This window comes from Erpetoichthys calabaricus, chromosome 18, assembly GCF_900747795.2.
Source record: "Erpetoichthys calabaricus chromosome 18, fErpCal1.3, whole genome shotgun sequence".
Taxonomy (NCBI): Eukaryota; Metazoa; Chordata; class Cladistia; order Polypteriformes; family Polypteridae; genus Erpetoichthys; species Erpetoichthys calabaricus.
In genome coordinates, this window is record NC_041411.2 from 5,962,291 (window position 1) to 5,977,148 (window position 14,858).

At 40.6% G+C, this 14,858-nt stretch overlaps 1 protein-coding gene across 4 annotated transcripts in view; it reads left to right on the top strand.

Moving 5' to 3' along the window:
- The window catches only part of atxn2 (ataxin 2), a 99,179-nt gene extending 87,625 nt beyond the window's left edge, over positions 1 to 11,554 (top strand). For 3 of the 4 annotated variants that reach the window (XR_003718971.2, XR_003718972.2, XR_003718969.2), the window contains exons 21-25: positions 440 to 594; positions 6,506 to 6,721; positions 7,002 to 7,176; positions 7,978 to 8,063; positions 10,924 to 11,554. Coding sequence is in view for 1 of the 4 variants with exons in the window: in XM_028825276.2 (XP_028681109.1) it covers positions 440 to 594; positions 6,506 to 6,721; positions 7,002 to 7,176; positions 10,924 to 10,952 (575 nt within the window). In the remaining 3 variants the exon portion in view is untranslated. The remainder of the gene's footprint in view (positions 1 to 439; positions 595 to 6,505; positions 6,722 to 7,001; positions 7,177 to 7,977; positions 8,064 to 10,923) is intronic. The other variant, XM_028825276.2, reaches the window with a different exon arrangement.
- Positions 11,555 to 14,858: the final 3,304 nt, after the last annotated feature.

Genomic DNA, 14,858 nt, shown 5'->3' on the forward strand with positions numbered 1-14,858 from the left:
TCTTGCTTATCGTTGTTCTTGCATAAGAAATATACCATCTCAGGCTGCTTTAGTGTGAATTTTTTTCTTAAATGCAAAAAAATGCATTCTGGGTATAATTATAACTCAGTTTCAACATTAAATATTTATTAGGTTAGTGACTGGTTGGCAGGGTTAGTACATTGATGGGGCGAAGATTTACCAGTTACATTGATTTTGTCGATTAAGTGCAGGGGCCGTTTTAAAATGCAGCTGTGAAAATGTTGGCTAAGAGAGAGCTTTGTAAAAATAAAAAAAAAAAAGGTACTTTTTCAAAGGTTCACTGCAATAAGTCCTGTTTTCAGGATTTTTATTTTATTTTAAAACAACATGGACAAGCAAGTGTACGACTTCTTGTGTTTTTAGGTGATTGTCATGCTGTGGTTACTGTTTTAAACTGAGCATTCCCTTTTGATTTCAGTTTCGCCCGGTCCCATCCCTCAGCAGTACACCCACCCCAGTGCTGCGCTGCACCATCACCCTCAGCATCCTCAGCCATCGGCCACTCCAACGGGACAGCAGCAGCAACAGCAAACACCACACCCTGCCAGCCATCCTGCTCCAAGCCCCGTTCAGGTGAGAGGGTTTCGCAAAAATGCTTGCGAGGAATGACCTCTTTAGAGATCTATCATGAGTTGTAAACCTTTTGTTGTGATGAAATAAATGTTCAAAGTGGTCAGGATTGGTCAACAGGTAAAGCTGTGAATGTACTTTAAGTGGAGCAAAGACCCATCTCGGGGGGTCTGGTGGCGGGAGCCCAAAGTTAAGCCAATCTTGCATTATGCAGGGTAAGTTTTAGACCTCCATGAGTCTGAAAATACCATCTTTGGAATTATGTCTGTGTGTGTAAAAACACAATAACTTGAGTGCGCTTTCACTTTGGTCAACCAAATTTTGCATACAATAATAAGGTACAAAAACGTAGATTTTTTTAGAAACTTTTTCGGCCATTTCCACTAACCGGAAGTGGTACTTCACCTTTTATTCAAGCAGCTGCAGAGTCCGATTTATTCAACTTTTATAATAATTGTTCAATTGATTGGATTTTTGTTGATGGTTCTTTAATGTACATAATATATAAAAATCGTTGTCTTACGGTTTACTCCTCAAATATCCATCTCCAGTATACGAGAAAGTCGAGGGAAGACCACTCCCGATTTTTTTATTTTGTTGAAGTGTTTGGTTTGTTTTAGTTCATGTTATTGTGCAGCACTTGACACTTGTTGTCTTTCTTCTATAGAAATAAACATGAAATGAAAGTTAGCAATTGCATTAAAACTTTCCAGTACGGTTGTGCCTGCCCGATTTTTTTCTAACAGACAATTGTGTGCTAACTGACGGAGCCGGTGCCGTACGCAGAGTTAACAGGTACTTTGAGTTCAGCCGCCATCTCTGCCTCCTTTGTTTTTATCTTTTTCTTTTCTCATATGTAAAAAAATGACACCTCAGACAGACCAACGTCTCATCTGTTTGTGAGGTCCTAAACACCAGTGTTCCTTAATCCTCATGGCTGCGTTACATAATCGTTATACTTCTGGATGAGCATTCGTTGCTTGTTAGCTGTCATCCACGCCGAGCCGCTAATATGGCTAAAGACAAAATCAAACCTGTCTGGCGGGGGAGTCACGGACCTGTTTGGCTTTTATTGGGGTGAGTTTGTGGGGTATGTCGTGTTACATCAGCGGCAACTTATTCAGATTATGCAAGTCGTCTAATGTGACATGGCCTTTGTTTGCTGATATTTTTATTTCAAAGCACTAAAACTCCGATCTAGTTCTTATCGTTTATCCAACATTGGTTTATGTTAAGTTTTATTCTAAGAAGAATGTAAGAAAGAAGTTGTTAGCAAAAGTATGTAACCTCCACATTTGTTATTTTTTAGAGCCACACTTTGCAACGCTAAGAGTTTGACGTCTTCTGGGGTTAGTGTGTCCTGGCTTACCATTTGTAGCCCATTCTGATGGAGTGATTAGTTCCAGGGCCGTCACATTGGTCAGAAGATGCCTGTGCACCACAACTGTTGGCTTGTGCCAGAGATTGTCAGTCGGGCTTTGACGTGGCCATTGTAGGACAGTCACGTTTTCTTTTTTTGTCCATAGGCCTCTCAAGGTTACTTTGGTTTTGTGTTTGGGGGCCACTATCCTGCTGAAAGATGATATTTTGCCCAAGCTTTTAAGTTCTTTTAGCAGACTGAAATAATATATTTTTTCTTGAGGTATTTTCTGACATTCATAGTAGTTCATAATAATTCAACAATAAGTTAATGGACAGATATTTCTCAACTACTTTGTTTCTGTTGTTTTTAATCAAATCAGCGTCTCTATGGGTACTCGTTATGAAGTTAGTAATTTGTAAACTTAGTTAATTGCATTTACTGGTGAGCTTGGCACCTGCACTCACCGAAGACAAAAATGAACCTCATTGAACTGAGCGTTTAAGCAGATGTCAGGTCCCTGCTGATGAAGAACAACCCGGCCTAACCCCACCATACGTCACTGTAACTGTAGACGTAGTGCTGCTAGACGAGCAGGCAATGTTTTATATTTACACCACACATTGCTCTTAGAGTAAAACGGTATACTTTGGTTTCATCTAGGCGCAAAACGTTTCCCATGCTACCACTGGTTCATCTTGGTCCCTTTTGACAAACTCCACCTGGGTCTTAGTGGAGTACTGACTTTTTGTGCCACTCTTCAGGAGGTTGATTTCACAGTGTGTTACACCAAGTTCCTGATATGACTGACAGGTGAACATTTCCTCCCGTCTCAACACCTCAGCCCTGTGAGGACCACCCTTTTGGTGGTTTTATGAAGCAGTGCCTCCTGAGAATTGAACCTATTGTGACATCTAAATGCTTGCATACTGTTAAATACCCTTTTCCTAATTTGGGCTTATTATTTTATCTTTACTAGGGGGCTCTGCCCCCTGTTCGCTTCGCTCACCAACCCCCAGACATGCACTACATGCTAGCCTCTTCATGGCTCTGCCGCTTGCATATGGGGAAGCGGATGTACAAATAACTATTTTACATTACAGCGAGTACTTAACCATAGTAAGAAATAGTTAAACGTAATAAATTGAAAGAAAATTATATTTAATATTGCATTAGAGGTATTTCTCTTTTGTTTCTTTTTCCGGTTTCTTTGTGGTGGCACAACCACCACCATCTACTCAAAGCACCGTGATGTTCCAACATTGATGGATTAAAAGCCAGAAGTCTGCATGACCATCATCATCAAGTCCTTCCGTGAGAACCTTAAATACAAAGAGGACTATTTCATTTATGTTAGGTAGAATGCCCAGAGGGGACTGGGCGGTCTCATGGCTTGGAACCCCTGCAGATTTTATTTTGGAGGTTTTTTTTATGTTTTTTCTGTCCCCCCGGCCATCGGATCTTACTCTTATTCTGTGTTAACTAATGTTGTCTTATTTTACTTTCTTTCTTTGTCTTTTATTTTTCTTTTCTTCATTATGTAAAGCACTTTGAGCTACTTTTTTGTATGAAAATGTGCTATATAAATAAATGTTGTTGTTCATTGCATTATATGTTTTCGTTCTGTTTCGCTTGGAAATTAACATGCAAATTATTTTTAAACTTACTTTTACTGTAAAACTTCAGTAACAACAATATTTGGAATTAACTTTTCACCAATTCGCTTTGAATTTGGATTCTATTTGGAGTTGCATCGTGACAACGCAACGTATAACTGCCCGTGAGTGAATATCGTTTTTCTCTCTAGTAAATAAACCGACTTTTTCAAATGTTTGTCCCTGTGATTTGTTGTTATAGCAAAAGCTATTCTAATGGGAAACTGTAAACATTTTAATACGAATGGCATATCAAGATCTCCTTTGGTGTCTCATGTTACTTTACCTTTCTTGTCGCCTGTTAAAATTTTAGAAATGTTCGACCAATTTTGAACACAACTAATCTTGCCCTATTGCATAGCCTATCACTCAGACATCAATTACGCAATTACATTACGATACGTCCTTCCTTCAACAGTAATTCGGCCGGTGGAAGACCAGACGGTGTTAACGGTTGTAGATATTCTTCGTGATATTGTAAGTTGATGTTTTCATCTTCCACACCATCACCACCAACTCTTTCAGCAGAGTCTATTGATACGCATTTAACCAATTTGACGTGTGACTGATTGACAATTTTCTCATTAATTTATTTAACTTTATCATTCCTTGGCGCTAGGATTGCCTGTGTACTCATTTCTTCTGTTGATAACTCTTCAGAATGAAATTCTTCAATAAGATTTGGACATAATACGTCTTCTTTAATTGGGAACTTAAAGTGAGGAAAATGTAAAAATGTATTAGAGCTGATAGCGCAGGAACTGCGTCGGACAAAAGCATTCACACGAAGGAGAGGTGACAGGACCGTGGGGGTGGGCCGTTAACCGTAAATGGTTGAGAGGAGGGCGGGACTTGAAAACATCTCTTGGCAGTAGTCTCGTCTCAAGATTTTATAATAGAGACACATTTTATCGATGAGCATAAAAACTTTAGGAATATGGTAACTGCATATAAATCCAATATAGCAGAGTGACATATAAAACAAAAGGACCTGGCTATCTACGGGCTATTTGGTGTTCTAATTTATTTTTCCGTATATTAACAATTTTACGATGTCAAGGCTAATGTCCGATGCTGTGTGGTGTTGCATGGTGGTTCAAGCGGAGGACTCTTCTTGCATTGGGGTGCACTCTTGTCTTTTATTACTCTGTCATTTGTCTGTGGTGTGGTGTTTCCTTCCTCGGCTTGCTCTGTCATTTGCTAAGTTAATCTTTCTGGCACTAATGGGAAACTGTAAACGTTTTAATATGAAATGCATATCAAGATCTCCTGTGGTGTCAAATGTTATCTTCTGAAGATGGACTACATTACCGTTCTTGTCGGTTGTTAAAATTTTCATCTTCCGCATCATCACCACCAACTGCTTCAGCAGAGTCTATTGATACGCATTTAATCAACTTGCGTGTAACCGATCGACAGTTTTTGTGTTCGTTTGTTTGACTTAATCGTTTCCTGGTGCTAGGATTGCCCATGTACTAATTTCTTCTGCTGATAACCCTTCAGGATGAAATTCTTCAATAAGATTTGGACATAATAAGACTTTTTATTAATGTGAGGAAAATGTAAAAATTTATAAGAGCGCAGGAACTGCGTCTGACAAAAGTATTCACACCAATAACAGGTGATAGGACCGTGGGGGTGGGCCATGAACCAGAAATGGTTGAGAGGAGGGCGGGACTTGAAAACATCTCTTGGCAATAGTCTCGTCTCAAGATTTTTTTTAATTGTGAGATTTATTTGTTTTTCAGTGCTATCCTTTAGATTCACACAGTATAATCTCATAACAGTGGTGAATGCGCATTGTACGGCAGTTGTGTCCTCCACAACTTAGAGATTTCATAAGCAAAGTTATTTTACTTTATGATAATTTTTTTCGTACAGAAAACATTGTCACATTGAAAAGAGCAAAAAAAAATACTAAAATACTGTTTATGTGCATAGAAATAGAAAAATATCCCAGAAAAAAATGACTGCTGTTTAGTCAAAGAACAAATGGGTCGAGTTTCTGAATAGGCACCGTACATGGAGAATGAATTATTGGGTAAGTGTAAAACCTTGCTTGCTGTGCTTTAGGGGGCAATAAGAGGGGTCGTTGAGAGAAAACCTGCTGTATGTGGCGCTCAGGAGTGCATCTCACGTGTGAAGGCCACGTCCTCAGCAATTTTCAGTCGTAGTCTTCACTTACACAGTCTTGGCAGATCGAAGGCAGTCGCTGCACAATCCTATGAGCACCAGTCGTTTAATCTGATTCAACCGGTGACACAGTCTGACAAAATCAAACTGGTTTGATCTTACATTAAGTCATGGAGGATTAGGTTGCGTGTGTGAGTTGAGATCCAATGACCACCCACCTAGAAGTACAATGAATGTAATATAGCAAAGAGAAATACGGAACACTCGTGTGGTAGACCTCACAAACCGGAGAGAGGCTCGCTCATCCAATGTCCTACGTTTTACACACCATGAGAGACTGGGAATTAAGCAAAAAAGAAAAAATGGGGTAAGAGACTGTGGCTGAACTCATTGTACCTAAATCCTTCGTATGAGGCACCGGCAACGTTAAGCAACACCTGGCTATCCGAACAAGAGGTGAGCTCGCGATACTTTAGAAGCTTGTCACGCAGGCTTCACGTGCTCAGGTAATGAAATCAACATCCCATCCGGCTTAAGATAAAGTACTTGTGCTTAAAATCGACTTCCATGGGTCCATCTTCCTAACTTGCTTATCCTGAGCCGGCTCATGTGGTGGCTGCAGTCTGTTCCCGGCAAGCATCATTGTATTTTCAAACTGCTACCCAGGTTTCATTTGTCATGCTAACGCTTGTTTCCTCTGTGTCCTTTATTAGGCATTCATTGGATTAACGCATATTAATATTTCTTTCTTTCTTTCTTGAGACAGCATGCCCAGCATCAAGCCGCTCAAGCTATTCATTTGGGGAACCCACAGCAACAGCCCCTCTACTCGACCCTGACCCCGACCCCTCCTTCGATGACCCCAGGCCCCAACCCACAGTCTCCTCAGACTAGCTTCACCACTGCGGCCCCAGCTGTTTACATTCACCCCCAACAGGTCCAGCATGGCTACAATACCTCGCACATGGCACACGTTCCTCAGGTAAGGACTGCCTGACATGACCCAATTGGTTGGCGATGCAGATTTTGTTTTTAGCTGGAATTTCCTGCGAAATTGTGAAGACAGGTGAACAAAGACGTTAATTTTAAGAAGGGTTCCACACAGTTCAACTGTTGACATTTTGCGGCAGTTCAAGTTTGGAATTCCACACAGAATGAGGAAACTGGTCCCTAATACTTCGTAAAGGTTTTGCGTTATGTCATTTCGTTGTGCTCTCATCTCTGTGGCCCATGTTTCTAAAATGACGCTTGTCTATTTAAAGGCTCATGTACAGTCCGGAATGGTTCCACCTCATCATGCGACACCCACTCATCCGCCTATGATGCTGATGGCAACCCAGCCTCCCGGTGGACCCCAGCCTCCAATTCCTCAGAGCGCACTGCCTCCTATTCCTGTCTCCTCAACTACACACTTCTCATACATGGCACATCCTTCAGGTAAAGACCACGGGCAACAGTATGTGCCACTCTTGCTGTTGGGGCTCAATTAATATTTCTTGTTTTTATGAAATGAGCATAAAATATCTTTTTAATTTCTAACTTTTTGGTGTTGTGCCATGCTAGGTGCTTAGTGAATGTAATGGAAATGAACTCTGGCAGAACTCGAATGCTGCTGCAGTGAGCAGTTCCTTACGCCGACATGTCACAGTTGCTGTTAGCGTATCGACTCCTGCATTTTAATTTTTACTTTGTCATTTCTAGTGCACCCTTAAATACTCGTCTGATTGTCTGTTGCTTCCTCACCCCACTCTTAATATGTTCTGGAAAGAAGTGAGATGGCAGAATGTGACTTGTTTCCACTCTTTGATTCACAGTCCCCCTTCTGCCCCAAATATTTTGAGTGTAATGTTTTTAATTTCTCATTTCCATTTTTATAGCTTGATGTGCAATGTTTTTATTTTTCTTATATAGCAGAAAATTTTAAAAATGTCTCATGTTAGAGAGAGTTTAGAATCTGGAGCCTGCATGTTCTCTGAAATGATGTCCTCACTTGAAGTTACTAATCTTCTTGTTCATGATGTTAGTTAGTTACTCACTCAGTCAGGGCATTATGGGAGTTTGCTAATAATTTTGGATCAGTATGTATTTGCTCATTTGTAGTGATTTGTGATGGGGGCAAGTGCTGCATTTCCAGTTCTGAATGGAGACCATCCTCATCTTTCAATCTGTGTCCATTCTCTTTACCCCATCCCCCTGTCTCAATGCACTGTGTTTAATATGTAGCTGTAATAATTGCAGGCTACCATCAGTTATGTCAGGTCAGTAGAAGATGAGATGACCTATTAACCCTTTCCCACCTATTGATGACTTGGCCACCCCATCAGGTACAGTAATTGCTGATATTTTTACAGGGTTGTCCTCTTACAGCGGTTTCTAAGCTTAAACTGTAGGGTCTGTCTTTACAAATTCTGTGCATTGTTCTCAGATATTAAAGGACTACTCCAGCACATACTATGGTACTTTTTTTGATCTGTTACTTACCCCTTGTATGCAGTGATGCGTGAGGAAAAAATTGTTAAAACCAGGAGATAAAAAAAAAAAAAGTTCCTGACCTAGTGGGCTTTAGTGGAGACCAGTGCTTAACAAACGGCAAATATTAAAACACCCGTGAAAAGAAACCTCCATTTACATCAGGCATGTAATCTGCATCTCTGACATCTAGTGGAATGTTCACAATGTCTCACGCACTTGTATTTTATAGTGGCAGGGTCCGAGGGTGACCCCATTCTGATTCTTAATTACATGGACCTGAACACAAATCTCCTTTGTGGGTTGACACTCTGCTCTGTTTCTGCTCTACTTCTTTATTTGTGAATTTCCCCTTGGGATTAATAAAGTATCTGTCTACTGTCTTGTTAATGTGTTTATTGAATTGTAAAGTGTCCTTGAGTGTATCAAAGGCGCTACATAACTAAAACTTACTATTATTATAAAAATTATTATTATAGCCTGTCACAATCTGTAGCTCCACTTGTCCCCATTCCTTCATATTTATTTCCCCCGGTTACACCGCAGAGGACTAGAAGCAGCGGTAGCAAAGGTCTGTGCATTTATTCTAGCGTTTTAGACTACTTCGCCTTCCTGATGTGTCCAAAACACAAAACCGGTAGTGAGTGTGACAATTTAATAGCAGTACAACCTGGACCGACGGCTGCTCATCTTGCTAGTGGTCCAATATGTGTAGATAACCAGGTGTCACAGTAGGTATCCTTCAATAAGGGCGAGCCTCAAAATGGCGAGCCTCAAAAGGGCGACCTCAATTGGGCGCCGCGAATAAAGGCGCGCGTAAATAAAGGTAAGCTTCAAAAGGGCGACCTCAATCGAGCGAATGTTTTAATATTCTTGCTTTCGCCTTTTTATATATTCAATCATTGCCTTTATCTAATAAATTTTCTGTAATAATTTTGTTGCGTTTGCCTTTATTCACCGCGCCCAATTGAGGTCGCCTTTTTGAAGCTCACCTTTATTTACGCGCGCCTTTATTTGCCACGCCCAATTGAGGTCGCCCTTTTGAAGCTCGCCTTTTTGTGCGCGCCCTTATTGAATAGAACCGTCACAATAAGGGCTGACTGGCCTCTGCCCTGGCGCAGCCCCTGGATGGAACAAATGAGGGACGCTGGACACCCCTGTTAGCCTGAATTCATTTTCTTCTTCTCTTTCTTTCCTTCCCTATGTACCATCAGGTCTGTTTTAATAAACGGGCGTTTGGCTTTGCTAGTTGTTAAATAAAGTACGGAAAATGCTTTCACAAACAGTCACAGAACGCCCGCTCAAATGAGAATGTTGTCCATCCATCCATTTACCAACCCACTGAATCCGAACACAGGGTCACGGGGGACGGCTGGAGCCAATCCCCAGCCAACACAGGGTACAAGGCAGGAACCAATCCCGGGCAGGGTGCCAACCCACTGCAGGACACACCCACACACCAAGCACACACTAGGGCCAATTTAGAATGAGAATGTTGTTTTAGATTGAAAACCCGCCTCATTCGTAGTAATCGCTCCTCCATTGGCTACCACTGCACTTGTTGTGACATCAACATGACGGGAGTGTGTAGTTCGAGACGAACCGTTTAAGAAAAGTGAGTGAGAACACAATTGGGAGGAAAGTGTTTGCCCATATCTGAGGTGCTTCAACATGCAGGAGGTCAATTCAGAGGTGCAATCTCATGAAAGTCCAAGGCCTTGTCCACATTACTACAGTTTTGTTGAAAAGCGCAGACCATGACTCTGACCCTGCTGGCTAACTTGGTGGGGGGGCTCTGTTTTAACTCCCGATCCAGGAGTACTTACAATGCTCAATCTATTGCTTCTGGAAAGCTCGTCTGGTGACCCTTGTACAATCAGTATATGACTGCTTCCCTTGGCGGCTCCCCCGGAACCTGACAGGGCAGCCCCCTTGGGAATATCCAATGCAGGCGTTCAAACTGGGGCTCACCGGACAGGAACCCCGCTGCCTAATTTATGGTGGGGGGGACTCTGTCTGTAGCAGGCAGTCACCTACTGTCCTGTCCTTCCAGTCTATCCAGTGTGTACATACGCTGCTGCAACATCCTTCCGTGTTTTTGTCCTGGCACTGCTCCCTCACAGGGGCGTAGCTGCAGAAGTGCGATTCTTCGGTTCCAAAGCTTTTCTGCGTTGCCGTGTCAAGTCCTTTTTGTTTCAGTCAGGCTGTCAGAATGTTATCAAGACTTTTTGTTGTCTCTCTCTGGTGTTCACCACCATGGAGCGGAGAAGGCTGGTCGTTAGCCACCAGCGAGAGAGTGTTGTCCAGAAGCGTTTTTATTTAGCAACGTTTTAACAGGAATATGTGTTAGTGACGTTGTGAGGGTATTTAGATCATGCGACACGAGTAAACTTGAGATTTTCTTTCATGGCTGTTTTGGTGTCATTTGCTGTTGGTTCAGCCTGTTATATCAAACTGTGTTATCTCCATTTTCCATAAAAACTTGACATCAGTACAAACAACACAGCCTAAGTAACAGATTAAAAGAAGCGATCATTTTTGGGTGGAGTATGCCATTAAAGGGTGAATAAAATTTAAAAAATAATAATAATCATAATAATTTGAACATATTAATGAAACTGCAAGGTGGGTCAAATCAGTCTTTACAGGTTGTTTGTTTGCCTCTTCAGTGTCGCCCATCCCCTTAATGTTGTATTTATCTTTTCTCGTCTTCAGTGCAAACCCACCATCAACCCCAGTTATAGGAAACACTAAACGGCTGCCGAGTTCGGCTTCCTCCCACGGACTCTCAGCCTGCTTCAGCAGATCCAAAGAAACCGATGGCTACGTGATCATCCTGCCAACCCCCTCCGCTTTCTTGTAAAGTCCGTAGGAATGCTAAGAGGTCCGTCTGCGGTGGGCGGACCATCGACAGACTTAAAAGACGTTTTTCATGACGTGAAGGAAATTTCCCCGTTTAATTCTCGTTATCAAGTTGTACATATTTGCCATTCTGGACTCGACTGCTGAGAACTGGAAAGTTTCTTGTCACTTCACCCCAGCCCGGTATGTTTCTAAAACTCTTCATCTAGTGAACGAATTAACACACCTGTTAATTGCTGCTGCTCCGACTAGGACTTGGAAGACGATTCATCATTCTAACCAATCAGGAAAGGAAAATAAAAGGAAGTTTGCAAAAATCCCATTTCAAGGAAAAAAAAAAAGTCTATTTATAAATTGACTGTGGAGTTTACCTCTCATCACCAGACAGTGAATTAATTTTTAAGTTAAAGAACTTTTACTTTGTAGATAATATAAATAAAATTTAAAAAAGAAATTAAAAAATAAAAAAAGTTTTAAAAACTGATATTGTATGTTTGATGTCTGATTTTCAGCCATGTGTATTATTGTTATTGTAATCATTATGTGAAAATGTTTGCTTAATATTTGATTCACGTTGTGGTTTTAGGTGAGACCACAATTGTTAGAACTTGTAATTTTTAGCAGCTTTAAGTAGGAAAACGTGACAAGTCCTGCGAACATCGACACATCGTCCGAGAAGAGGAAGCGAGGCCTGTTAGACGTTATCCAGTGCCACGCCAGAAGTGAGCAGAGCTATGAATGAAGGTCTTTGTCGTGAACGTTGTGTTCTGGAGCCCACGCTGTCCTGCTGACGTGCAAACCAGTGAGTCACGACTGGGGTGACGTGGCACCTGCAGTAGCGAGTGAAGTGTACTGTGTTAGCCTGGCACATCTCCTGGCCTTGTCTTCATTTATGCGTCGTAAAGTAAGTTGCCTCCTTCTTTTGGCGTTTCTTTTGTAAATTGAGTTGCAATTTGTAGAAAAGAACATTTAACAAGGGGTTAAGGACGGCAGTCTCGACTAACTAACTCAAGTCTTCATATGACTTACAGGTTAAAGAAACGAAAGAGCGAGTCTGTCATGGATCAAGTGGCCCAAATCCTCTTTACAGGTCAGTACCCCAATGGCTTATTTGTCACCGATGTCATGTTAAGAAATGCATTACGTGAGCGCAGAATGGAATGGAAAACCACTTGATTCCAAAAATGTGTTCACAGGTTTTACACATGAACATTTATTATTTATTTTATTCATTCATTTCACCAATAGAACATTCTATGTTTTTTACCTGTCAAATGTTGTGCATATTTAGCTGTTTTATTTATATGAACCTTTAACTTGCATTTCTTTCACTAAAATTGCCACATAATGATGACCTGTGAAGGAAAATGTACTTTTCTGTGTAAAATTCTGTGTGAGTATATGTGTGTGTGTGTGTGTGTGTGTGTGTGTATGTATATGTATATACAAATAAATTCTGTAGTCAAGAGTTGCTTTTTCCAACTTCGTCTATTAGGTAATCTTTATCTTCTAGGGATCTTGAGATAGCTACTCATGCGTTTATTTTTTCTCGCCTCGATTACTGCAACTCGCTGTATTCTGGGATTAACAAATCCTTGATACACAGGTTACAGTTGGTACAAAATGCTGCCGCTCGCTTTGTGGTTGGGGCAAGAAAGTATGACTCTGTCTCTCCTATTTTAGCTTCTTTACACTAGCTGCCTGTCAATTTTCGAATTGATTTTAAAACCCTGCTGCTAGTTTTTAAATCTTTACATGGGCTTACTCCTGCCTATTTATCCGAACTGTGTGTTTTACATCAGCCATCTAGAGTGCTTAGATCTTCTGGTCAGCTGTCTCTGGTTGTCCCTCGTACCAAGTGTTAAACCAAGGGGGACAGGGCTTTTGCAGCTGTCGCACATCGCCTGTGGAACTCTTTACCTCATCATATAAAGGAGTCGTCTACAACTGAACTGTTTAAAACAAGATTAAAGACTTATTTCTACTCACTTGCATTCAGTGACCTTCAGTAATACTGATGGTTTCCTCTTTGTGATTATATTATATTACTTCTATTTTTTATGTATATAACATTACTTCTATTTATTATGTATTTTATTTTATGTTCATATATTTTATTTCTATTTGTTTTATGTTAATTTGTTCTATTTTTGTAAAGCACTTTGGCCACAGCATTACTATGTTTGTTTAAATGTGCTATATAAATAAATTGACATTGACATATATGGAAGAGAAGGTCTGTGATACGGTTTGCATATTTGCAGCTGGAGATCCACGAAGGGAGAAAAAACGAATCACGTATCATAAAATTAGTTTTTTATTCCTGAGCTTTCAACCCCTATCAGGGGTCTTCATCAGAGGATGATGCTTAGACTTCCAAGAATCAAAGGCAATATATAGCAACACATTCATTGGGTGCCAGAGAGTTGGCCGAGTCTTGGCTATCAGATGAAAACGCCATCAACAGACACTTGGACATAAATCCAGCATATGCCAACTTAAGAAGGACATGTACACAATAAATAAACTATACAACCCACCCCCCACCCCCCAATGATTATACTGACTTAGTCACCTCCACCCACCCCCCAATGAATGTGTTGCTATATATTGCCTTTGATTCTTGTAAGTCTAAGCATTATCCTCTGATGAAGACCCCTGATAGGGGTTGAAAGCTCAGGAATAAAAAACTATTTTATGATACGTGATTCGTTTTTTCTCCCTTCATGGATCTCCAGCTGCAAATTATATATATATATATATATATATATATATATATATATATATATATATATATATATATATATATATATATATATATATATATATATATATATAATGTGTGTGTATATATGCATGTATATATACTAGATAGTAATGGCGCACTGCACAATAACTTTGCAGTGAATCCACTTGACTTGATCATTCCTAGTTTTCATCCTCCGTCTCTGTACGTTTAGCGTTCTTTTGCTCAGAGGTTGATGCGCTTGCTGATTCCTGAGCAGCTCTTCTTTACTCCACCCTAGCGGCCCGCTTCTTCTCTTCTCTCGTCAGCATCTTTTCACGTTAAAACTGATCAAGTCAGTGTTTGTGTTGTAATTACGTAGTACGTATTCTTTAATTTTTCACTTAAACTGGCACTTAAGTCTTCAATCTGCCTCAAGAATGATTTAGGATATGGAGAGGTAGGGGAAGTGACGGCAAAGGTGGTAAGGATGAGAACGGCGCCCGTACGCATGCGCCACCCTGCTGCTGAGAGTTGATTCTACAATAGAATAAAATAAAAAGAGGAATAACCGTGGAGGTCAATCATCACCCCGAATGTGGATAGTAGACGTCACGTAGTATATATGTACCAAATTTCAGGTCAATCGGTCAAACAGTTTGCGAGCTACAGGTGATTTAAAATCCTGGATAGACAAATGAACAGCCACGGTAGCGTATTATATAAGAAAATATCTTTATGGATGTATGTATGTGTATTTATGTATGTGTAGAACAAAGGATCACTTCCAACTACACCTTAAAATGGCAAAGGTTTGACCACATGATATTTTGTTTATCACAGCCCCTTAGCGTTATGTTTATCCCAGGAAAAACAGGCCAAAAAAGATTTTTTTTCAATAAGAAGAAATGTTATGATGTGTTACAGAACCATGTAAATCCCAAAATGTCTCCATAAACACGGTGCGAGAGGTCTGTCTGGTTTCCACTGGTGTGACATGTTTTGAGACTGTCACCAGTACACAGCCTGAGGTCACAATCAGAACACTACAACAACAACATTT